The sequence below is a fragment of the Capricornis sumatraensis genome, chromosome 3, assembly GCF_032405125.1.
Source record: "Capricornis sumatraensis isolate serow.1 chromosome 3, serow.2, whole genome shotgun sequence".
Lineage (NCBI taxonomy): Eukaryota > Metazoa > Chordata > Mammalia > Artiodactyla > Bovidae > Capricornis > Capricornis sumatraensis.
Window position 1 is genome coordinate 50,814,657 of NC_091071.1, and position 27,849 is coordinate 50,842,505.

A 27,849-nucleotide genomic window follows, 5' to 3' on the forward strand; every position below is an offset into this window, starting at 1 on the left:
AAAATAGAAAGCCCAGAGATAAATCCACACACATATGGACACCTTATCTTTGACAAAGGAGGCAAGAATATACAATGGAGTAAAGACAATCTCTTTAACAAGTGGTGCTGGGAAAACTGGTCAACCACTTGTAAAAGAATGAAACTAGATCACTTTCTAACACCGCACACAAAAATAAACTCAAAATGGATTAAAGATCTAAATGTAAGACCAGAAACTATAAAACTCCTAGAGGAGAATATAGGCAAAACACTCTCAGACATAAATCACAGCAGGATCCTCTATGATCCACCTCCCAGAATTCTGGAAATAAAAGCAAAAATAAACAAATGGGATCTAATTAAAATTAAAAGCTTCTGCACAACAAAGGAAAATATACGCAAGGTGAAAAGACAGCCTTCTGAATGGGAGAAAATAATAGCAAATGAAGCAACTGACAAACAACTAATCTCAAAAATATACAAGCAACTTATGCAGCTCAATTCCAGAAAAATAAACGACCCAATCAAAAAATGGGCCAAAGAACTAAATAGACATTTCTCCAAAGAAGACATACGGATGGCTAACAAACACATGAAAAGATGCTCAACATCACTCATTATCAGAGAAATGCAAATCAAAACCACAATGAGGTACCACTTCACACCAGTCAGAATGGCTGCGACCCAAAAATCTGCAAGCAATAAATGCTGGAGAGGGTGTGGAGAAAAGGGAACCCTCCTACACTGTTGGTGGGAATGCAAACTAGTACAGCCACTATGGAGAACAGTGTGGAGATTCCTTAAAAAATTGCAAATAGAACTACCTTATGACCCAGCAATCCCACTGCTGGGTATACACACCGAGGAAACCAGAATTGAAAGAGACACATGTACCCCAATGTTCATCGCAGCACTGTTTATAATAGCCAGGACATGGAAACAACCTAGATGTCCATCAGCAGATGAATGGATAAGAAAGCTTTGGTACATGTACACAATGGAGTATTACTCAGCCGTTAAAAAGAATTCATTTGAATCAGTTCTGATGAGATGGATGAAACTGGAGCCGATTATACAGAGTGAAGTAAGCCAGAAAGAAAAACACCAATACAGTATACTAACACATATATATGGAATTTAGAAAGATGGCAATGATGACCCTGTATGCAAGACAGGAAAAAAGACACAGCTGTGTATAACGGACTTTTGGACTCAGAGAGAGAGGGAGAGGGCGGGATGATTTGGGAGAATGGCATTCTATCATATATACTATCATGTAAGAATTGAATCGCCAGTCTATGTCTGACGCAGGATACAGCATGCTTGGGGCTGGTGCATGGGGATCACCCACAGAGATGTTATGGGGAGGGAGGTGGGAGGGGGTTTCATGTTTGGGAACACATGTAAGAATTAAAGATTTTAAAATTTAATAAAAAAAAATAAATAAATAAATAAAAAAAAAAAAAAAAAAAAAAAAAAAATTTTTAAAGAGACACTTCTTCCTACCCCAACCCGACAAAAAGGAAATAATTAAACAGCTTCAGTGGTAAATTAGAATTATTAAAGAACATCTCTGTTGTATACCTGAGATTCTTCACAGTGGTACTGAAAGGATTCCATATTGCCCATAACAGCCGTCCCCAGAACAGACATGAGAGCCATTTTATGATCCGATACTCTAGTTTTCTGCCAAATAATTGCCTAGGGACAAAACGACACAGACAACTTTTAGCACAACCTGGATTTAGTACACTCAAGTACTTACACAATATATTTCTGTATTTGGCATTCATCCCTTTCTGTATCATTTATAAGGTATCTATAGGCTATAAAGTTTGACAGAAGTCTGGTTCTGAGTTTCAGTAGCTGTATACCCTGTAATGTAGAGTCTATTTTAACTTACCTTAACCTCAATTTTGTTTTCTCTACAAGCTGACTAAGAATACTTATCTCCCAGAGTGTTGGAAGATGAAAATATATGATGTAGGTAAACACAGAGGCCAGAGCGTGGCATGAAACAATTTCATTAAATATTAATTTTCTCCCCCCTTCTAATCCTAAACTTCAGAATATATATTGCAGAGTGTATTTAAATTAAATTGCTACTTCAAGTAAACATTACTGTTTTATTGAGGATGGACATCAATGCTATAAAATTTCTGTAAACAGTTAACCTGGTATAAAAATTTAGGGTAATGCATGCTTTTTAAAATTACCATTTATATACAGAGAACTTTTAAAAAGCTAACTAAACCTCACAGACAGAAAGGCTGAATAATGGACTTGTATTTCTTTCACTATAAGCATGTAGTAGGATAGCTTAAGAGAATGATGGCCCAGAGAGACAGCACTAAAGTGTGGCTGTGAAGTGCATGTTGTAAGATACTGAAATTTTTCCAGTTAATGAGGTTCAGTTATAGTCAAATCTCCTGAGAAACCATCAATATACAGACACATTCATTCAACAAATATTCACTTAGAAGTCTTAAGTCCTACAGAAAATGTGTAAAGGACTTAGGAGAAAACACCAGCATTCAAGAGTCAGGCAGAGGAAGAGGAAGAGATTGAAAAGCACTGACCACAGAGTCAAGAAGAGTCAGGACAGTATGGTGCACTGACCAAGGAAGGTTTTTTAGGAAGAAGCAGGGCTTCCCTGGTAGCTCAGTGATAAAGAACCTGCCTGTCAATGCAGGAAACACAGGTTGATCCCTGATTCACGAAGATCCCACATGCCGCAGAGCAACAAAGCCATGCGCTATGACTAACAAGCCCACGTGCCACAATGAATGAAGCCCGGTGCCCTAGAGCCCATGCTCCGCAACAGGAGAAGCCACCACAACAAGAAGCCCGTGCACCAGAACAAGAAAGCAGCCACTGCTCACCGCAAGGAGAGAGACATGGCCACAGGATTTAGCAATCAGCAGTGAAAGCAGTTCTAGAGTAAATGAAGCCAAATTTTAGTTACTGGATAGTGACTATACAGAAAACACATGAAAGGGACAGCTCTTTTAGAAGTTTGGCTGTAAAGTGGATAGTAGTAACTGGAGGCAGGTGGATCAAGGAAAGCTCTTGATGATACACTTGAATAAAAAGCAGTGAGGGAAAATGGGTTTACACAAGCAGGCTTGTAGAATCAAATGGAGGGAATTGAGAACGTTCTCCTTTGTTCATTCTTTCTCTCTCCCTCTTTTTTTTTGTAATGTAGAAAGGTTATTTGTTACTTATCACAAAAGGTTATTTGCAAAATGACACTGATTTAAATATCTGGTTGTGGAGAAAGTTTAAAAGAGAGACCCTCTGACTGGCTAGATCAAAGGATCCTAGCCAAATGAATTCCTTAACATAACCAGGAACCTATGTAGGCAGGAAAAAATACTAACAATATTATACATAATAAAATGAAAGGGGAAGCAAATGAATATATGTTGTTCTTTAACTGGCATATCAGGGGATAGTAGTGAAGGACAAGCTGACAACAGTCCCTGACTCTGCCTCTTGATCTGTACATCTGTAAGCCATTTTTGTTTTTAGAATCTCAAAGACCAATCTCCTTGGGAAAAGAGTGTAACAACTGCTTAAGAAGACCAATTACCCAATAATTAGTATAACAGGAAACCCTTTTATCTATTCCCAGGGTTTTATTAATACTAAGCAAGTAGGAGTTACAATTTATGAAAAATTTACTTAGTAGGCACTAACTACCATCATAGAAACCGTTAATTTTCACAACCATTTCAGGCAGGTATTAGTATTTCATTTTGCAGATGAGGAAACTGAGGCTCAAAGAGATTTATTTACCCAAAGAATAATGATTTATACATAATCTTTCTGGCTCCAAACTTTTACTTTGCCAATATCTGTTTTCTCACCAGTCAAAAGTAGTAATAAGTTAGAGCCAACTCCAGATCCTAACTGGAATTCTCAAATAGTGTCTTTGACAAATGTATTTTCATGGATGAATATGTGATATGTTATAAAATCTCCAGTTTCTTGAGAGTACTAATACATTCTCAAAATTATTTTAAAAATTCATTTAAAGTTAAATAAATAATCTACTGTTAGAAGAAGGACAAGGAGTAAAAGCAGGGTCTCCATATCAAAGAAACCAGAATAACAGAAGTCCAAATAGATTGGGAGCTACTCTCAGGGCATCATAGAGTCAGAATATTTTTGAGAGTACAGTCTGTCAGTACCAATCCTAATCTTATTATTGACAAGATTATTGATAATCCTTATACCTAAGGATTTCTAAGTTTCCAATAATTTTTATTTATTAATATTCATATAAATACAGATATGCAGTTATTTGTCCCAAAGTGCACAGTAAAATGACAGAACTAAAATGTAGGTATTTTTCTGTTGTACATGCCAATTTTTCATTATCTATTGTTTTGAAAGTGATCTGAATTAGAAAAAAAGACTTTACTTAGAAAAATTTTTTAAAGTACATGAAATCAAATGGAAAAATAAATTGTAAAAATTAAAAAATTAACATATAGTTTCAATGTGTATATTTTTCAACAAAAAATTATGTCTTAGTAACTACATTAACAGTTCAAGAATCTAGACTCTCTAAAATTGGAACTGCTCCAGGAAACATGGGCTGTCATGTAAGTATGTTTAATCTTTAATTTCATCACATAATATATAAATGCTCTGGTTAAATTAAAATTTTTGGAGAAAATTCTAAATTTATTCAGCAAATATTTATTAAACATCTACTTTGTAGTAGATTCCTGGGAATCCTAAAAGCTGGGAATACAAAGATAGGAGGACAAAGTCCCAGCTTTCAAGGAGCTAAAAATGCAAAAGGAGAATGAGCTTTTAAAATAATTATAATGCATTATGAAAACTGCAAATATAAAATATAGTGGGAACACTGTAGATGAAACCTAAGTCTACTTCACAGAGCAGCTGCATGTGTGGTGAGACCTGAAAAGAGTTTGACACCCACAAATTATAGGAAGGGCATTTATGATTGGTGCATATGAGAACATATGCAAAGGCATGAAAGCATAGAGATATGCCTTGCTGGAGATGAAGCTAGACAGATATCAGATACACAAGAACAAGATCATGAATGACCTAGCACGTCAGGTAAATAAAGAAGTTTACAATTTCTTTTATCCACAGTGCAGAATCAATGGACAAACCTAATTGGGAAAAATACCATGATCAGATATGGATCTTTGGACCTTGAGGACTTTCTGCTAAGTGAGACAAAAACAAATATTGTGTGACATTACTCATATGCAGCAGTAAGAACCAGACATGGAACAACAGACTAGCTGCAAACTGGGAAAGCAGTTATGTCAAGGCTGTCTATTGTCACCCTGTTTATTTAACTTACATACAGAATACTTCATGCGAAATGCCAGACTGAATGAAGCACAAGCTGGAATCAAGACTGCAGGAGAAATATTAATAACCTCAGATATGCAGATGACACCCCCCTTATGGCAGAAAGTGAAGAAGAACTAAAGAGCCTCTTGATGAAAGTGAAAGAGGAGAGTGAAAAAGCTGGCTTAGAACTCAACATTCAAAAACCTAAGATCATGGCATCCAGTCCCAACACTTCATGGCAAATATATGGGAAACAATGGAAACAGTGAGAGACTATTTTCTTAGGCTCCAGAATCATTGCAGATGGTAACTGAAGCCATGAAATTAAAAGATGCCTGCTCCTTGGAAGAAAAGCTATGACAAACTTAGCATATTTTAATAGCAGAGGCATTACTTTGCTGACAAAGGTCTGTCTAGTCAAAGGTATGGTTTTTCTAGTAGTCATGTATGGATGTGAGAGCTGGACTATACAGAAAGCTGAATGCCAAAGAACTGTGGTGTTGGAGAAGACTCTTGAGAGTCCCTTGGACTGCAAGGAGATCCAACGAATCAATCCTAAAGGAAATCAGTCCTGAATATTCACTGGAAGGACTGATGCTGAAGCTGAAACTTCGACACTTTGGCTGCCTGATGTGAAGAACTGACTCACTGATCAAGACCCTGATGCTGGGAAAGATTGAAGACAGGAGGAGAAGGGGACGACAGAGGATGAGATGGTTGGATGGCATCACTGACTCAATGGACATAAGTTTCAGCAAGCTCTTGAAATTGGTGATGGACGGGGAGTCTGGCGTGCTGCAGTCCATGGGGTCACAAAGAGTTGGACACAACTGAGGGACTGAACTGAACTGATCACTCCTATGTAGAATCTAATAACAAACTCATAGAAACAAAGTAAAATTGGTAGTTATCAGGGCATAAGGGTTAGGGGGATAGGACAGATATTATTTAAGAGTACAGACTTGCAAAGAGTAGTAAATAAGTGCTAGTGATCTAATGTACAATACAGTAAATACAGACAACAATTATGTATTATAACCCTCAAACTTGCTGAAAGCCTAATAAACCTAATTACTCCAACCACTAAAAAGAAAAATTAATGTGACAGAGATGCAATTACTGCTACAATGGCAATCATATTATAATATAAATGTATCAAGTCAACATGTTATATACCTTAAATTACAGTTTTATGTCAAATATAAAAGAAGAATTTATGTCAATTTAAAAAAAGATCTTTGGCAAGAGTGATTTAGTGAGACCTTCAACTAAAGCAATATGGATTAAAAAATGTGACTGTAATATTTCAACTCAGAGAATCTCAAATTTTACTGAGCACATACAAAATGGATGAGGTTCAGAGTCACAAGATATTCTCATAGGCACGGAAGATGGTGCGTTATTTCTGGCACATGAGATATAACAGTGCTGCTTTCTCTTCCACTCACAAAAATACAATGGAATGCAAGTCAGTAAAAGTGACATTTACAAAAGATTCAGTTCAGCTCAGTTCAGTCACTCAGTCGTGTCTGACTCTGCGACCCTATGAATCGCAGCATGCCAGGCCTCCCTGTCCATCACCAACTCCCGGAGTTCACTCAGACTCACGTCCATTGAGTCCGTGATGCCATCCAGCCATCTCATCCTCGGTCGTCCCCTTCTCCTCCTGCCCCCAATCCCTCCCAGCATCAGAGTCTTTTCCAATGAGTCAACCCTTCGCATGAGGTGGCCAAAGTACTGGAGTTTCAGCTTTAGCATCATTCCTTCCAAAGAAATCCCAGGGGCTGATCTCCTTCAGAATGGACTGGTTGGATCTCCTTGCAGTCCAAGGGACTCTCAAGAGTCTTCTCCAACACCACACTTCAAAAGCATCAATTCTTCGGTGCTCAGCCTTCTTCACAGTCCAACTCTCACATCCATACAAGACTACTGGAAAAACCATAGCCTTGACTAGACGGACCTTAGTCAGCAAAGTAATGTCTCTGCTTTTGAATATGCTATCTAGGTTGGCCATAACTTTTCTTCCAAGGAGTAAGCGTCTTTTAATTTCATGGCTGCAATCACCATCTGCAGTGATTTTGGAGCCCAAAAAAATAAAGTCTGACACTGTTTCCACTGTTTCCCCATCTATTTCCCATGGAGTGATGGGACCAGCTGCCATGATCTTTGTTTTCTGAATGTTGAGCTTTAAGTCAACTTTTTCACGCTCCTCTTTTACTTTCATCAAGAGGCTTTTGAGTTCCTCTTCACTTTCTGCCATAAGGGTGGTGTCATCTGCATATCTGAGGTTATTGATATTTCTCCCAGCAATCTTGATTCCAGCTTGTGTTTCTTCCAGTCACACTCTGCATAGAAGTTAAATAAGCAGGGTGACAATATGCAGCCTTGACATACTCCTTTTCCTATATGAAACCAGTCTGTTGTTCCATGTCCAGTTCTAACTGTTGCTTTCTGACCTGCATACAGATTTCTCAAGAGACAGGTTAGGTGGTCTGGTATTCCCATCTCTTTCAGAACTTTCCAGTTTATTGTGATCCACACAGTCAAAGGCTTTGGCATAGTCAATAAAGCAGAAATAGATGTTTTTCTGGAACTCTCTTGCTTTTTCCATGATTCAGCAGAGGTTGGCAATTTGATCTCTGGTTCTTCTGCCTTTTCTAAAACCAGCTTGAACATCAGGAAGTTCACGGTTCACGACTACTTCTCTAATTTTTTATAAAACATGTGCGAACTTTGGTATTCTACTAACATTAACACCGTGGCTAAGAAATACTGGACCGGGTAACAGAACTAAGCACACTGCTAAGAGTACAAGACAGCAGAGATAGACTGAAGGGCATGAAATAGACTTGATGTGACCGGGTGACTCACCACACATGAAGAGGAAGGGGAATTGGGAATGTGACTGAATCTGTAGTACCAGAAACAGTGTCAAGTGCTTAGAAGGGTCCAGTAAACAATTTGCTGAAGGAGTGAGCAAATGAATACATTTTTCTAAAGTAATCCTAATGGCACTGAAAACTAGCTCTTTGTTCTTAAATATAAAGACTGCTGGTCGTCATACCACTACACGGATCTCTATTATTTTAGGAAAGCCAAAGCAGCCTTTGCTTTTCTTTCTTTTCTTTAAAATAACAGTTTCGTTACAATAGAATTAACACACGATACAATTTAAGTATACAATTCAATGGTTTTTAGTATATTTACAGAGTTGTGCAACTAAATCACCACAATCTAATTTTTTAGAACAATTTTACCATTGCAAAAGGAAACCCTGTACCCATTAGCAGTCATTCTGCATGTCTCTGCACTTCGCCTGAGAACCTCATTAATCTGTCTTTATAAATTGCCTATTTTGAGTATTTAATGTAAATAGAATCATACAATACGCAGTTGTTTATGAATGAATGGTTTCTTCACTTAGCATAACCTTTTCAAGTTTTATTGTTATATCAGCAATTCATTCTTTTTTTAAAATCCAGTTTTATTTAGCTACACAATGCTGAAGACCTTACAGATTGTCTCAGGAGTATCTTGTAGTAGTGATACAATTTAATTTACACAAAAGGGTAAAATATATGAATTTAATTTTGAGTTTATAGTCAGGGAAGAAGCTAGCATAATTAATATTATATGATCTGAAGAAATAATAAAGCTAACAAATTCTGTAGCTCAGTGTGAATCAATCAAGTTAATTAGCATTATTTAGCTCACACAGTCACTGTTTTTGGTTTTGTCTCCTTTTACTTTCATCCCACCACCACCTCCCCTCTGGTAATCACTTATTGGTTCTCCATGAGTCTTCTGGCTTGTTATCTGTGGTCTTTTGTTTTTTAGGCTCTGCATTTAAGTGAAATCATAGTTACTCTTTCACAGTGCTTTCTCTCTTAGCATAAAACCCTCTATATCCATCTATATAGTTGCAAATGGTAAGAGTTCATTCTTTTCTCATGGCTAGGTAGTATTCCAACGTGTATATATACTACATCTTCTTCATCCATGTATCTGTCAATGGACAGTTAGGGTCCTTCCATATACTGACTATTGTAAATAGTGCTGCAATGAACAAAGGGGTGCATATATTTTGTCAAGTTAGTGTTTTTATTTTCTGTGGAAAAATAGAAGTGGAAGAGGTGACGTGATAGTTATATTTTTAATTTTCTGAGAACTTTCCATGCTGTGTTCCTTAGTGGCTGTACCAATTTACATTCCCAGAGGCAGTGCATGAAGTTTCCCTTTTCTCCACAACCTCACCAGCACTTGTTATTTGTTGCTTTTTGATAATAGTCTTTCTGACGGATGTGAGGTGATATCTCACTGTGGTTTTGGTTTGCATTTTCCTGATGAATGGTAATTTTCAGAATCTTTTCAGGTGTCTGTTGGTCATATATACGACTTCTCTGGAAAAACATCTACTCAGGCCCTCTGCCATTTTTAAATCAGTTTATTTGTTTCTGATGCTGAGTTCTTTGTATATTTTGGATATTAAGTACCTTATCAGATATACTGTTGACAAATATCTTTTTCCATTTGATAGGAAGACTTTTCATTTTGTTGAGTTTCCCTTGCTGTGCAAAGCTTTTTAGTGTAGTCCCATTACTTTATATTTGCTTTCATTTTCTCGCTTGAGGAGAGAGATCCAAAAAAATATTGCTCAGACCAATGAGTGTGCTGCTTGTTTTCTTCTAGGAGTTTTATAGCTTCACATCTTACATGTAAGTCTTATTCATTTTGAGTTTATTTTTGTAAACTGTGTGAAATAGTAGTCCAGTAGATTCTTTTTCAAGTAGCTGTCTAGTTTTCCCAACACCATATATTAAACAGACTATCTTTTCCCTGTATATTCTTATCTCCTTTGTTGTAGATCAAATGGCCATGTACTTGTGGGTTCATTTCTGGACTCCACTGTCTTCCATTGATCTTTGTGTCTGGTTTCATGCCAACATCATATTGTTTTGATTACTGTAGCTTTGTAGTATAGCGTAAAATCAAGGAGCATGATAACTCCAGCTTTGTTCTTCTTAAGACTGTTTTGGTTATTTTGTCTTCTGTGTTTCCATACAGAATTTAGAATTATTTCTTCTAGTTCTGTGGAAAATGCCACTGGTATTTTGATAGGGATTGCACTGATTCATAAACTGCTTTGGGAAGTCTGGTCATTTAAAAATATTGATTCTTCCAATCCATGAACATGTTTTATCTTTCCATTTGTTTGTATAGTCTTCAATTTCTTTCATCAGTATCTTCTAGTTTTTGGAGTACAGGTTTTTATTACCTCCTTGGTTAGGTTTATTTCTGGGCATTTTACTCTTTTTGATGCAATTGTAAATGGGGTAGTTTTCTTAATTTCCCTGATAGTTTACTGTGAATGTATAGATATGCAACAGGTTTATGAAAGTGAATTTTGCAACCTACAATTTCATTGAAGTTATTTATTAGTTTTAGTAGTTTTCTGGGGGCATCTTCAGGATTTTCTATATATAGTATTATATCATACACTCCAGTATTCTTGCCAGGAGGATCCCATGGATGGAGGAGCCTGGTGGGCTGCGGTCCATGGGGTTGCGAAGAGTCGGACACAACTGAGCGACTTTACTTTCACTTTTCATTTTCATGCATTAGAGAAGGAAATGGCAACCCACTCCAGTGCTCTTGCCTGGAGAATCCCAGGGACGGGGGAGCCTAGTGGGCTGCCGTCTGTGGGGTCACAGAGTCGGACACGACTGAAGTGACTTAGCAGCAGTAGCATACACAAAAAGTCAAAGTTTTACTTCTTTCCACTTTTGATTCTTTTTCTTATCTAACTGCCATGGCTAAGACTTCCAATCCTATGTTGAATAAAATTGGTGAGAGTGGGCAATCTTGTCCTGTTCCTGATCTTAGAGGAAAATCTGTCAGATTTTTACCTTTGAGTATGATACTAGCTGTGAGATTGTTTTGTATGGCCTTTATCAAGGTGAGGTACATTTCTCTGTACCTACTTTGTTGAGAGTTTTTTTTTTTTAATCATACTTGAATGTTGAATTTTGTGAGTAGCTTTTTTTGTACCTGTTGAGATGATCATATAATTTTATCCTTCAATTTGTTAATGTGGTATATCACACTGATTGAAGCATGGATACTGAATCATTCTTGCACTTCTGAGATAAATTACATCTTGATCATGGCGTATGAGCCATGTAACATATTGCTAAATTTGGCTTGCTAATATTTCATTGAAGATTTTTGCATCTATGTTCATCACTGATACTGACCTGTAATTTTCTTCTTTTTCTAGTGCTTTTGTCTGGTTTTGGTATCAGGGTGAGGCTGGTCTTGTAGAATGAGTTTGCAAGCATTCCTTTTTCCATTATTGGAGACAGTTTGAGAAGGGTAAGTGTTAATTTTCCTTTAAATGTTTGTTAAAATTCACCTGTGAAGCTGTCTGATCCTGGACATTTGTCAGGATTTCATTCCTTGTTAATGGCTAAATGATATTCCCCTATATGGACATATGTTTGAAATATTACTGCCTCTTATTATGGACATGTGGGTTACTCCCACTTTTTGACTATTATGAAAGATGCTGCTATAAACATTCATGTACATGTTTTTGTGTGACATACATTTTTCTTGTGTATATACCTAGGAATGAAACAGCTAAGTAAAGTGGCAACTCTTTATTTTTTGAGAAACTGTCAGACTGTAATCTTTTCATTTGCTCCACACATCTTTGTGTTTGGTGTGTGTTTATGTGTGTGTCAGTGTAAAAAAATAAAGAGGTGCTGGCTTTTGCTATTATGGCTATTATTTTAAGTCAGCCAGGAGCTGCTGACTTAAGGAACAATGCTTAAAACAAGAGAAAGTAGGTTAAGATTCTGAATAATCTGCAACTGCATAGAAATTAAATGTCATCTTCTTCACACTTTCTATATCACAAGTTATTTTTAACAAAGCATAGCTGAGCAATGAAAACTTATTCACAGAAAATTTCTCTCTTTAAAGCTATGCTAGCTCTATGATTCATACATACGTACAGAATGTATTTTAAATGAGTAGATATGAAAATATTTCAAGAAAACTAATGTTTTCAAATTCCTGCATTTAATACAGCTATAAAACCTGTGATACTTCTAATGGAAACGTATTATGTATTTTAGTTCATATTAGGGACACCTCAGATATAAATCTTAGCTGCTGATTAATGCAAAGATGCTAATGCACTGCCTGACCTACTAAGAAGTTAGTATACAGAATTGTAAAATGATCACTTAAGGAAATGGGTTCTAAACAAGCTATGAAACATGAGAACCACTGAATGTGAAAAAAAAATTTAAGTAAATACTGCTAGGAGTTCCAGAGCATTATTTCAGACTGGGCAATTATTTTATCAGATCAAGTGGGCTGATTAAGAAGCATTTTCTAAGTATTTATAGTTAGGCTAACAATAAAGAAGTCTGCCAATAAATTAAACTTTCACTATTACTTAGGCAATTAAGATTCATTTTAAAAATGGGACTTATTATCAAAGAACTAAACAATAAAAGGTAGTAATTAAAAAGCTAAGGATATAGAAAATAACAGAATTTTTAAATGCTACATTTTTTACAGCAAATAGTTTTTAGTTTGCTTTCCCCACCATTTCACAAATCCTGTATTATTTTCTAAAATACAAATCTGTTCATTTCCTGAAGCTTTTCATATATTCTGCCACTAGGCTGATAGCTTGCTGCTGTTGCTGCTGCTGCTAAGTCGCTCAGTCATGTCCAACTCTGTGAGACCCCATAGATGGCAGCCCACCAGGCTCCCCCATCCCTGGGATTCTCCAGGCAAGAACACTGGAGTGGGTTGCCATTTCCTTCTCCAATGCATGAAAGTGAAAGTGAAGTCGCTCAGTCGTGTCTGACTCTTAGTGACCCTATGGACTGCAGCCCACCAGGCTCCTTCGTCCACGGGATTTTCCAGGTGAGAGTACTGGAGTGGGGTGCCATTGCCTTCTCCGGGCTGATAGCTTAACATGTGCTAAAAATACACACACATACCCCGATATGTTTTCTATCTAGGTCACACAAAGCTGGAGCATCTGGATGTGCCAAGTAAGAATCTGACTCTAGTCAGTATGATGACAGAGCAAAAATATCTCAATAAAAAATATATTATTACACGCATACGACGTAATTGATTGAAGTTACCCAAATATGTCTTACCACTGTTTCTACTTCATTGATATATACTATCTGAAGCTAGATGAGAATATTCATTATTTAATTAGTAAAGCTCAACTGTGAAAGCAATGTGTGATAATGGGAAAAAGCAGGTTACACAAAAATAATGTATAATTAACCAAAAACTGTAATGCTAATAAGACTGCCTGAGCAAAGGTGACTCCTAGAATATGAAATCGTATATATATTGGTGAAGTGTGCAACTAAACTTTTCATGCAAATTATTTGCAGAGATGTACTAAGAAGTTCATGTTTCAATCTCTTAAAAGTCAGAAGTATTAACTACTTCCATGGTCTTACTAGTTAATGTAATTGGATCTGCATATATTGCTACCTACTTTTGGACATGTATTTGCACTGAATGGTTCAAAAAAGAACAGGGGCAAAAACACAATATAAGAAAAGATTCTTTTTATACTGGCAATAGGACAACATTAGCTATTGAAGCTTATAGAAACTTTATTGCTGAATGTTTTGAGTCTGGTGTAAAATTAATGTTATTCCATCATAATACCAATACTATTATCACATTCTATCAACATAATAAGGATTAATATAATTTGATTCTTACTAAGTAGCTCAGAGTTCAAAATTGGTAGAATTTATTTAGAACATTCAAAATTTAAAGCCTCTTATGCAGGAATTCCCTGACGGTCCAGTGGTTTGGACTTAGCGCTTTCAATGAGAGGGCCCAAGTTCAACCCTGGTCAGGGAACTAAGATCCCACAAACCCATGGTACAACCATAAAGAAAAAAAAGATGACTCCCTCCCCCTTTAAGAAAAAGAAATAAAATCTCTAATGCCTACTTTACTCTGCTTATTGTTTATTTTATATTCATGTTTTGGAATACAGTATGCATAATATTTTTTCATTCTACCTATTTCATACCTTCTGATTCATGTAAAAAAAAGTCAAAAATTTAAGCAAAAACTTGAAAACGTAAGTTAATTTTTGTATAACACAAAGGGAGATTGTAGATACTCTTTGTGGTCTTTAAAGCAAGAAATATTATTTCCAATTGCTAATCAAATCTTATCTACATCAGAAATGTTTTTCTTGCCCATAACCTCTTATACATACTCTGTGCAATTGCCTGGACTACTGAACCAGCTTGTTCTGTTACACAACTACAAAATGTAATTGGGTTCATTCTTCAAATGCCATAAGAATTATCATTGTCTGTTAGTCTCCTACTAAATGTCCTTAAAGTTTTTAAAAGAATTTTTTATGTGGACCATTTTTAAAGTCTTTGTTGAATTTATTACAATATTGTTTGTATTTATGTTTCGGTTTCTCAACCATGAGGCATGTGGGATCCCAGCTCCCTGACTAGGGACTGAATCCACACCCCCTGCACTGGAAGGCAAAGCAATAACCACTGGACCTCCAGGGAAGTCCCTACATGTCCTTATTTTGTTTCCATTCACCACCTGGCAAGAAGTTCATATTCTCATGCAAAGTCCAAAAGATTCTTTAGCATTCAGACTCAACCTTTCCAGCCTCATCTCTTTCTTTCTTATAGCAGCTTTCTCTGATCTCTCATGACTCCTTGACCTTGCATATGCTTTGAATACTTTTGCCCACTGAGTCTTTCACAAGAATTAGTTCTAAAACCACCTATTCTGAAAATCTTTTTTGAATCCAACCAGGGTTTAATAACTGCTTTCCGATTACTTGTATTCTTAATACTGTTTGCAAAAATCTTTCAGATCAGTCTTTCTGATAGGCTCTTTTTAATATATATTTATTTATTTGGCTGTTGGGTCTTAAGTTATGCATGTGAGATCTAGTTCCCCAACCAGGGATAAAACCGAGGCCCCTGAAATTGGGAGCACAGAGTCCTAGCCACTGGACCACCAGGGTTAAGTCCCATCTTATCAGCTCCTTAACCTTGGATCTCTGAGGCAATCATTACATCCTCCCATTTTTAACCATACAGAAAAGGTTATTTGCAAGTCAAGCTGGTACTGCTTTATATGATATTTGATTTCAGCTTTTCCTCTTTATTTGCACTGAATAGAACACCTTCCTATTACATTTTGTTTTTCAAGAGACTTTCTCTCTCCAAACCAACTCTTTCTTCTCCCTAGCGTGTTAAAGGAAGCCACCCAAACTATCTCTTCTGCAATGCAACTCCATCCTGTACATGCTTCTCTAGTTTTCCTTTTTTCAGATCAAGACCAGTAACAGACAGAAAATTTAGACAGAAAATCAGTAAGGAAACAAAGGATTTGAACAACAATACAGATCAAATGGACCTAACAGATATATGGAGAACATTCAACCCCACAGCACCAGAATACACATTCTTCCCACGCTCAAGAGGATTTTTCTCCAGCATAGATAATATGTTAGGTCACAAAACAAGTCTTAAAAATTTTAAACAGTTGAAACATACCAAGTATGTTTTCTGATCACAATGCAATCAAACTAAAAATCAATAGAAAAAGGAACACATTTACAATATGTGGAAATTAAACAACATACTCTTGAACAACCACTGGGTCAAAGAAAAAATAAAAAAGGAAGTTATAAAATACCTTGAGACAAGGGAAAAGGATAATACAACATACCAAAAGTTAAGGGAGCAGCAAAAGCAGTACTAAGAGGGAAGTTCACAGAAAAACACTTACTTTAAAAAAGAAAGATGTTATATAAACACCCTAACTATATATCTCAAAGAGCTAGAAAGACAAAAACAAACTAAGCCTAAAGATAGGAAAAGAAAAAAAATAAACATTAGTATGAAAAATAAACAAGATATGGAAAAAAACAACATAAAAAGAAATCAACAAAACTGAGTCAGTTTTTTTAAATGAGACACAATTAACAGACCCTTATTAGCTAGTCTAAGAAAAACACATTCAAATAAATAATATTGAAAGCGAAGAGATATTACAATTAATATCACAGAAATAAAAATAATCATGAGACAATATTAACAATTATATGACAACAAATTGGATAACCTACAAGAAAGGCTCAATTCCTAGAAACATGAACATATCAAGATTAAGTTATTATGAAAGAAGAAAAAGCCTGAAGAAATGTATAACTAGTATGAAGCTTGAATTAGTAATCAAATACCTTCCAAGAAAGAAAATTCTTTCTTGGAAGAAAATTTCTTTCTTTCCAAGAAAGAAAATTCTAGGATCAGATGGCATCACTAGTGAATTCTACCAAACATTTAAAGTAACATAAATTCTTCTCAAACTCTTCCTAAAAACTGCTAAGGAAGGAAGAGGAAGGAAGGAAGAAAACTTCCAAATTCATTTTATCAAGCCAGCATTATCTTGATATCAAAGCCAGATAAGAACACTATCAGAAAACAATTGATCAACATCCCTGATAAATACAGATGCAAATATTCTCAACAAAATACTAGAAATCAAACCAAAAGCATATTAAAAAGATCATACACCATGGTCAAATGAGACTTATCTCTAGGATGCAAGGATGGTTCAACATATCCATTTCAATTAATGTAATACACCATAATAACAAAATAAAGAATAAAAATCACATGGTCATCTGAACAGATGCAGAAAAAAAACCTTAGACAAAACTGAAAGAACCTTCACAATTAAAAACATTCAACAAACTAGGAACAGAGGGAAGTGATGTTGCTCAGTCATGTACAATTCTCTGATCCCACTGACTGTAGCCTACCAGGCTCCTCCATCCATGGCATTTTCCAGGTAAGAGTACTGGAGTGGGTTGCCATTTCCTTCTCCAGGGGATCTTCCCGACCCAAGGATCAAATCCAGGTCTCCTGCACTGCAAGCAGACGCTTTACCTGCTGATCCACCACGGAAGCCCACAGAGGGAAAGAAATTCAAAATAATAAAAGCCATCTAGGTAAAGCCCACAGTACTCGGCAGTGAAAAACTGAAAGCTTTACCTTTGAGCACAGTAACAAGGATACCCATACTGCTATTTCTATTCATCAGAGTTCTAAAAGGCCTAGCCAGAGCAATCAGACAAGAAAAAGACAAACCAATAAAAGGGATGCAAACGAGAAAAGAATAAGTGAAGTCGTCCCTGTTTCCTGATGACAAGGTCGTATTTCTAGAAAACCCTAAAGACTTCATAAAAACCCTGTTAGAACTAATAAATTCAATAAAGTTACAGGATACAAAATTAATACAAAAATTGGTTGTGTTTCTATTAACTAACAATGAATTATCTGAAAAGGAAATTAGAAAAACAACCTTATCAACAATAGCACAAGAAAAAAATACTTAGAAATAAATTTTAACAAGACCTGTATGATGATAAAAACTACCAAATACTACTGAAAGAAACTAAAGATGATACAAATGGAAAGGCATTCTGTGCTCATGTATTTGAAGACTTAACATTGTTAAAATTTCTATACTACTCAAAGTGATCTACAGATTTAATGCAATCCCTGTTTTTTTTTTAAAAAAACCTAGTGGTATTTTTTACAGAAGTAGAAAAACACAATTCTAAAACTCATATGGAACTATAAAAGAGCATGAATAGTCAAATGATTCCTGAGAAAGAACAAAGCTAAGAGGCATCACAGGTCCTGAGGCTGAAATAGATTAAAAAGCTACAATAATCAAAATAGTATGGGAGCATACAGGATGACATAAACACCAACAGAAAAAATTGAGAGCCCAGTAAAACATCCATGCATATAAGGTCAACTGATGTCTGATAAGGGGCAAAAATACAGTGAGGAAAGGACAGCTTCTTCAATAGACAGTGTTGAGAAAACTGGATATGCTCATGCAAAAGTTGGACCCTTTTATCACTCTACACATAAAAATCAACTCAAAACAGATTAAAGACATAAATAAACACCTGAAACTGTAAAACTAGAAAAGAACACACAAGAAATGCCTTATGACACTGGTCCTGACAATGATTTCCTGGATATTACACCAAAAGTACAAGCAACAAAGAGCAAAAATAGTCAAGTGGGACTACACAAAATAAAGAAGCTCCTGCACAACAGAGGAAGCAATCAACAAAGTGAAAAGGCAAACCATGAAATGGGAGAATACATTTACAAACTATACACCTGATGATTTATTCCAAAATACACAAGGTACTCCTACAACTCAAAAACAAAAAAAATCTAATAATCCAACAAAAAAACAGGCTAAGGATTTAAATAGACATTTCTCCAAAGAAGAAATACAAATGGTCAACAGGTATATGAAAAATGCTCAATATCATCAGTGAAATGCAAATCAAAAGCACAAAGAGGTATCACCTCACACCTGTCAGGATGCTGCTGCTAAGTCGCTTCAGTCGTGTCCGACTCTGTGACCCCACAGACGGCAGCCCACTAGGCTCCCCCGTCCCTGGGATTCTCCAGGCAAGAACACTGGAGTGGGTTGCCATTTCCTTCTCCAATACATGAAAGTGAAAAGTGAAAGTGAAGTCGCTAAGTCATGTCCGACTCTTAGCGACCCCATGGACTGCAGCCTACCAGGCTCCTCCATCCATGGGATTTTCCAGGCAAGAGTACTGGAGTGGGGTGCCACTGCCTTCTCCGCCTGTCAGGATAGCTATTACCAAAAAACAAAAAAAAGGAAAAGACAAGTATTGGTAAGAATATTGGTGGAGAAACTAGAACCCTTTATAGTTTGTGGAGATGCAAAATGATGCAGCTGTTATGGAAAACAGTATGGAGATACTCCCAAATATTAAAAATAGAAATATCATATGACCTAGATATCCAATATCTGGGTATTTTCCAAAAGATTTGAAGGCAAATCTCAAAGAGATATTAGCATTCTCATGTTCACTGCAGCGCTATTTACAATGACCAAGATGTGGAAACACCCTAAGTGTTCACTGATGGATGAATGGATAAAGGAAATGTATTATATACAGACAATGAAATATTATTCAGCCTCAAAACAGAAGGAAACTCTGCAACATGTGACAACATGGATGAATCATGAGGAACATTATGCCAAGTGAAATAAACTAGTCACAGAAAGACAAATACTGCATGATTCCATATATATGAGGCATCTAAAATGGACAAATTCATAGCATCAAAGAGTCATCAAAGAATGGTGATTAACAAGGACTGAAAATCAAAGGTAAAGTGAATTCGCTCAGTTGTGTCCAACTCTTTGCGACCCCATGGATGGTAGCCTACCAGGCTCCTCCGTCCATGGGATTCTCCAGGCAAGAGTACTGGAGTGGGTTGCTATTTCCTTCTCCAGGGGATCTTCCCAACCCAGGGATCGAACCCAGGTCTCCCGCATTGTAGACAAACGCTTTACCGTCTGAGCCACCAGGGAAGACTAGGACTAAGGGTAGGAAATAATTGGAAGTTACTAACAAATAAGCATTGATGCGTTTGAACTGTGGTGTTGGAAAAGACTCTTGAGAGTCCCTTGGACTGCAAGGAGATCTAACCAGTCCATTCCGAAGGAGATCAGCCCTGGGATTTCTTTGGAAGGAATGATGCTAAAGCTGAAACTCCAGTACTTTGGCCACCTCATGCGAAGAATTGACTCATTGGAAAAGACTTTGATGCTGGGAGGGATTGGGGGCAGGAGGAGAAGGGGACGACTGAGGATGAGATGGCTGGATGGCATCACTGACTCGATGGACATGAGTCTGGGTGAACTCCGGGAGTTGGTGATGGATAGGGAGGCCTGGCGAGCTGCTATTCATGGGGTTGCAAAGAGTCGGACACAACTGAGCACCTGAACTGAACTGGACAAATAAGCATAAAGTTTCAGTTAGGGTTCGTAAGTTCCAGAGACCTGCTGTACAACATACCTCTACTCAACAATACTATATTGTACACTTAAAAATTTGTTAAGTGCGTAGATCTTATGTTAAGTGTTCTTAATACAATAATACTGAAAAAAAGAAAAAAGAAGACCAAACCCACAGATTCTGAGCTGCCAACACTCTTATAATCAGCTGGTTCCCTGGTGCTGAGTTGATGGCATTTCTTTTCCCATACATCCTGTTCAGGCAAATATCCCAATAATTACCTTATGGTTCTTTATTTTTCTAATTCTGTACTTTTATTTAAAAAACAAGCAACAAGTTTTAAAGCTAACAAATAATATCCAGTCTGGAGTTGATCAGCTTTTCTTTCTTAACAGACTAGTCAACAAAAACTTTGTTGATGAGGTAACAAATAACTTCACTTCCAAAGTTTTCCTTGATTCTATTACGTTCTTTCTGGAGAGAAATCAAAATTATGCCAGAGTAATTCATGAGTGCATTGTCACTCAGTCGTGTCCAACTCTTTGCAACCACGTGGACTATAGCCCAACAGGCTTCTCTGTCTATGGAATTCTCCAGCTAAGAATACTGGGATGGGTAGCCATTCCCTTTTCCAGGGTAGCTTCCTAACCCAGGGATCACATCCAGGTCTCTTGCATTGCAGGCAGATTCTTTACCTTCTGAGCCACCAGGGAATTCATGAAAGTGCTACATACTGGAGAAGAAAGACAGATGCACCCATTCAGGAATAAAACAGGGATGTAATATTACCGTTTTCCTAGGCATATAAGTTAAATAAATCAGGTATCCTCATCCTTGTATCTTCATTATCTACGTGCAGTCTCATGGATTCTTCCTTACAACAGTGGTCACCCTCTTTGTTTTCCATGCCCAAGCTGTTTATCCTGATTCGGCCACATAGTGTCTGGATTTCTGTCATAGCTTCCTATAATTCCTCCCAGCATATTACTACCAAACTAACCGGCACAGGTAACACCTTGATCAAGTCACTTCCCTACTCCCAATTTGAATCCCAGGGACAGGGGAGCCTGGTGGGCTACTGTCTATGGAGTCGCACAGAGTCGGACATGACTGAAGCGACTTAGCAGCAGCAGCAGCATTAAAGACCCTTTATAATCTAGACTCAAATTGTCTTTCAAGATTTATCTTCCTATATTCCTTTATATAAAATACCTATTCACATAACATGACTTATTCACTGCCTCTAAATACTTTCCTACCTACATCTTTTATATTCATACTATTTCTACACCTAGAATGATCTTGATCCATTTATCCATATTAGCAAAGTATACTGTAGTAAAATCAGCCCATGACCCACCCATCTGTGGAATCCTAGGTAAGACCACTTTGACAGGTTGTTCCTACTCCACTGAATCAAACACCCACCTGCCAAGTGGCTAAAGTCAGCCCTCCCTCTTCTGTGACTTTCAAGCAGGCCTCCAGAAAGAAAGAGTATAAAAGTTGATGCTTGATGTTTTGCCCCTCTCTGTTCCAGTTGTTATTTTTAATTCTATTGATATCATCTACCCCTGTATCTTCAGTGCTTTAATGTCCATGTTAACAATCCAGTATGGGCTGGTGCCACCAATGGGATGGAATGCTCCTGTCCTGCATGCTCTCAACCCTTGCACTCATTAATTTAACGTATTTTTGAGTACCTACATGAAGTACAACTGTCAGCACTAGGGACACATCAGTGAAAAAAGTCAAACATCTCTCCCCTCATGGAAGTTGTATCTAGAGGAGGAAAGAAAGACAATAAATTAAGGTAGGTACAATATACAGCATGTTAGATAGAAGTTTTAATAAGAAAAAATAAAGCAGGAAAACGTGTGTGGTGTGGGGGAAACAGTTACCATTTTAGGGAGACTAAAGAAAATGTCACTGAGGAAGTTCTAAGTAAAGAACTAAAAGCTGAGGACTGAGCCAGATATACAGAAGGATGTCTGAGGCAAATGAACAACAAATAAAAAGGTCCTGAGTTGGAAGTGTGACTGGCAGGTTCAAGGGAAAAACAAGGAGGCCAGTTAGCTGGAGCCAAGAAAATAAATAAATGAGATCAGACATAATAGTGGGTCAGATCACCTATAAAGGGTCAGCAAACTATAGCATAAGGACCGAATCCAACCTACCACCTGCTTTTTAAAGTAAAGTTTTAATACCTTTACTTTGAAGCTACAACAGCTAGGCTGAACAGCTGTGAGGCAAACTGTGTGAGTTAGAAAACCCCAAATATTTATACTGTGGCTCTTTACAAAAAACGTTTACTAGACTTCCAGGTGCCTCAGTGTTAAAGAATCTGCCCACGATGCAGGACACACAGGTTTGATCCCTGGATCAGGAAAACCGCTGAAGGAAATAGCAACCCATTCCAGTATGACTGCCTGGGAAACCCCATGGAAAGAAGAATCTGGCACGCTACAGTCCACAGGATTTCTTTTACAGAATCACTTTAGTTGTTAGGCTCAGAATAAAGACAGCAAGGTAGGAAGTGGGGAGAACCAATTAGAATATTATTACAAAAATCCAGGTGAGCGATCATGGTGGCTCGGATCACAGTGGTAGTCACACACATGGTGAAAAGTGTTAGATTTTAGATATATTTTGAATGCAGACCAACAGAATTTACTCTTTTATCAGATTAAAGTGTTAGAGAATCAGTAGTTAAGGATAACCCTAAGCGTTTTGGTTTGCCAACAGAAAAGACAGAGTTTTCATATACTGATGGGGAAGGGTATGTAAAGAGCAATTCGGAGAGACAAGGTAGGGAGCTTTACTGTTTGTCATGTTAAATGTGAGAAGTTTATTACTAAACAAAGAGAAATTTGGGGAGGTAGTGAGAGCTATGAGTTTGGAGTTCAGGAAAGTTATAGAATGGAGATAAAAACTGAGGAGCCATCAGTGTATAAATGTCACCCAGAAACATGAGATGCACTCATCAAGAAAATGAATACATACGTGTGTGTGTGTATGTGTATATATATATGTGTGTGTGAATGAATTATATACATAAACTCTACAACTGAGCCACAGGGCACTAAATGCTTACAAGTTAGGATATGAAGTGGAACTGGAAGACTGATAACAAATGGTAGAAAGATGAGGGAAAAAACCAAGGATGTGTGTTGACCTAGAAGCCAAGTGAAAAAGTGTTTCAAGGATGAAGAGATCAACTGTGGTAAATGTTAAGTAAGATAAAATCTGAGAAATGACCACTGGATTCAGAAATCTGAAAGTCAGTGGTGACCTTGGTATAAGTAGTTTTGGTGGAGTGGTAGAAAGAGAAAGTCTGACTAGAGTGGGTTTGAGAGAGAAGGGGAAGAAAGCTAATTAGAGACAGCAATACAGACACTTATAAGAAGCTTTGCCCAAGTGAAGGAATCGGCCTTGCCTAAAAACATGAGGCATACATCTATAATAGAAGAGAAGGTTGAATGTTATGGGCACAATTGCAGACAGCTGGGTAGTTTATAAACGTTCTCTCAATTTTCTCAGTAAAATAGGTTGTAAGATCAAGTATGAGTGAAGACAGGGAAGAAAGACTTGGCTGTCTGAGAAAAGAGATGAAATAGCTCTCTGGGATTTTGCAACTCAACATATGGATCATGGACCAGCAGCAACTGTACCACCTGGAGACTGGTTGGAAATACATCTCAAGTCCTCGCTGAGCTACTAAATCAGAATCTGTTCTGTTAACAAGATGCTCAGGTGATTTGCTTACACAGTAAAACTGGCTTAAAGCGCTGTGGATATAGGAGACCAGGAGAGAAAATGGACTACAGAAACACAGTATGACTACCAGACAGTACTAAGATTCAGTTCAGTTCAGCCGCTCAGTCGTGTCTGACTCTTTGCAACCCTATGAATCACAGCATGCCAGGCCTCCCTGTCCATCACCAACTCCCAGAGTTCACTCAGACTCATGTCCATTGAGTCCGTGATGCCATCCAGCCATCTCATCCTCAGTCGTCCCCTTCTCCTCCTGCCCCCAATCCCTCCCAGCATCAAAGTCTTTTCCAATGAGTCAATTCTTCACATGAGGTGGCCAAAGTACTGGAGTTTCAGCTTTAGCAGCATTCCTTCCAAAGAAATCCCAGGGGCTGATCTCCTTCAGAATGGACTGGTTGGATCTCCCTGCAGTCCAAGGGACTCTCAAGAGTCTTCTCCAATACCACACTTCAAAAGCATCAATTCTTCAGAGCTCAGCCTTCTTCACAGTCCAACTCTTACATCCATACATGACTACTGGAAAAACCATAGCCTTGACTACACGGACCTTTGTTGGCAAAGTAATGTCTCTGCTTTTGAATATGCTGTCTAGGTTGGTCATAACTTCTCTTCCAAGGAGTAAGCGTCTTTTAATTTCATGGCTGCAATCACCATCTGCAGTGATTTTGGAGCCCCCAAAAATAAAGTCTGACACTGTTTCCACTGTTTCTCCATCTATTTCCCATGGAGTGATGGGACTGGATGCCATGATCTTCGTTTTCTGAATGTTGAGCTTTAAGCCAACTTTTTCAGTCTACTCTTTTACTTTCATCAAGAGGCTTTTTAGTTCCTCTTCACTTTAGTGATCATGAATTTAAAGTGGTACTAGTCATTTTGATTTGCATTTCTCTAATAATTGGCAATGTTAAGCATTTTCTCATGTGCATTTTGGTCATCTCTGTATGTCTTCTTTGGAGAAACGTCTTACATCTTTTGCCCATTTTTTGATTGGGTAGTTTTTTTGTGTGTTGTTTGATAATGAGCGTATGAGTTCTCTGTACATTTAGGAGATTAATCCCTTATTAGTCACATCATTTGTAAATATTTTCTCCCATTCTGTAGGGTGTCTTTTTGTTTTGTTTATGGTCTCCTTTGTGGTGCAAAAGCTTTGTTAGGTCCCATTTGTGTGTGTGTGTGTATATACACACTAAGACATAAAGTTGGAATATTACTCAGCCATGAAAAGGAATGAAATAAGGCATTTGCAGAATCATGGATGGACTTAAGACATTATCATACTAAGTGAAGTTAAGTGAGTCAGAGAAAGACACATATTATGTGACATTGCTTATATGTGAAATCTAAAAAAAAAAATACAAATGAACTTCTATACAAATTAGAAACAGATCCCACAGAAAATAGAAAACAAACTTATGATTACCAACTGCCTATCTATCCCTCCCCCATACCCCACTCCCACCTGGCAACCACAAATGTGTGTTCTCTCTCTGTGAGTCTGCTTCTGTTTCACAGGGAAGTTCATCTATGTCATGTTCTATATGCCACATATAAGCTGCATCATACAGTATTTGTCTTTCTCTTTCTGGCTTACTTCACTTGGTATGATAACCTCTATGGCATTATTTCATTATTTTTTATGATCCATACTCAGTATATTGTAATACTAAGTGAGAATTAAAAGGAAAACAGATATAAGTAAAATGCAGCCCTCCCTTCCACAAAAGGCTGTTGGGACAGGGAGAGAGAATGCAAATCATTTCCAATAAAGCAAAAATCATATAATAGGAATAGAGAAAATGCTATGGAAGAAGTTATAGAATAAGTCCTGTTGAGGGACAGGGGAAGGCTTTAAAGATTTCTTAAAAATAGTGTCAGCAAACATCAAAATTAGTAATCAACTAAACTAAAATTTGACTTATATATGTCTCTTATCTTTTCTATACAGTATTTCTCAGAAGTCAGGTGAAAAGTAAAAGGATTTAATATAACAAAGAAGAAAACACAAGAACCATTAAAAATTTTATCCTTAACTTGCAAGTAAAAACAAACCAAAAGACAAACATGCAATCATAATTGATAATTAGCCCCAAGTTAACCTTAAAACATATCTGAAGGAACATTCACTTTCACTAATGAAAAAAGAAATAAAAACAATTTCACCCAAACTTTCAAGGTTGGAACTGGAGGGATACATTCTTCAGAAGAAAGGAGCATTCAAACCATAATCCTGAACCGAAATTTCTCTTTGATTATACTGCCTCCACAACACTGGAGGGGATGGGAGAGGGAGGTGGCCTTTAACACTGGTCCAGTTATGGGCAAAAGACTTTTCCTTGATTCCTCACAGCACAGGTGAAACAAAATTGGGACATTCACAAAATATGAGTAAAAGGCTAAAAGATGCAAAGTAGAATAAAATGAACAAAGGGAATACCACAAATGTATGGGATACAGATTATAAATTACCATTTATTTATCTTCAATTTATTACCCAATAAATGTGTCCCTTCTTTCTCATTCTTAGTCATCATTCTTCCAGACTTCAAAACTAAATAAACTGATCTCAATAAGCCTTAACAGTCACGTCATATAAAGGAGAGATAGGTAAAAAGCCATTAATTAATTTTCCTCTTGTGACAGAAAGACCTTATATCCATAATATCCAATTCAGCTTTTGCAATACCAGTGGGCCTCTAATTATCAAGACAGAATTAAATTCAAAATAATTTTTAAAAACACAAATGATACTTTAGGCAAAGGAAAAATTCCCCAAAATCAACAAGCATGAAGTATTAAAGTCTCCATTATTTGAAATCACATATTTATCATTATGTTTGAACTAGTACTCTATAAAATTACTCATGAACATATGAAACAGCTAATATTAACTGGGTTTCAGATCTTATCAGATTGAGAAAAACTCCTAAGTCTGTGAAATAACTATTTTATAAATGAAAAAATGCATATAGCAGGACCTCACAGGGATTCAGTTACAAAACTAAGGCTGAGGACTGTAGTGCTTATCTAAGGAATGGCTCTAGCATTTCTCCAAATAAAATCTACTTTAAATAAAGTCACTGAATCCACTTGTAAATTATTTCCCTTTGGCTGTCTCATTATTCAATATGCTTTCAAGGAACATGGTGATGAAAGAAGAAAAATACCTCTTTCTAACATAACCATACTGGCAAGAACATCAACATTATCAGTATCCAAAGAATGTCTTGGCAGGTTATAAACCTTCATAAAAAGAAGGAACACTAATCCAAGATGTCAAAATAGCAATAGTACTTCTCATATTATGTGCAATATGATTGTTTGTAATGCAGAAAAAAATTTCAAATAAAGAAACCAATATCGCCATGTTTAAATTTAAAGCTAAGGCAAAAAAAAAAATTTCTCAGAGAAGCAAATAAAGTATGACAAACATAAGCATGCTTGTAAGAGTAGAGCAGAACTCAATGTTCAAAGAGATTTATGATAATGTGTTGATGCTATTTTTGGAACTTAATATATTTAACATTTGAGGCACAACAGCATATTAAGAAATAAAAGAGTGAAATAATAATTTATACTAGAAGAAAAAAGCTTAGAAATATAACTGAGTCCATGATTTCCTTGTGTAGGTAATACTTAATTTTACTACGAGACTTTATTTGGGCTATATTAGCAGGCACAATTTATTTTGAAGTCATAAGAAACTTTTAAATACAGCACTATCTTCAGATCTCATAATCTAGCTCTATTTAGATACTCAACGCTAAAAACTGATGCCAAGACAGTGACATTTTACTTACAGGACTTGCACCTTCAGAAATGTCAAATTCCCCT

At 36.8% G+C, this 27,849-nt stretch overlaps 1 protein-coding gene across 5 annotated transcripts in view; it reads right to left on the minus strand.

Moving 5' to 3' along the window:
- Positions 1 to 27,849, minus strand: part of PMS1 (PMS1 homolog 1, mismatch repair system component) — a 103,551-nt gene that overhangs the window by 27,086 nt on the left and 48,616 nt on the right. For 3 of the 5 annotated variants that reach the window (XM_068968046.1, XM_068968047.1, XM_068968043.1), the window contains one exon: positions 1,566 to 1,682. The exons of the other annotated variants lie outside the window; for them this stretch is intronic. In XM_068968046.1, coding sequence (XP_068824147.1) covers positions 1,566 to 1,682 — 117 coding nt within the window. The remainder of the gene's footprint in view (positions 1 to 1,565; positions 1,683 to 27,849) is intronic. 5 annotated transcript variants of the gene reach the window in all.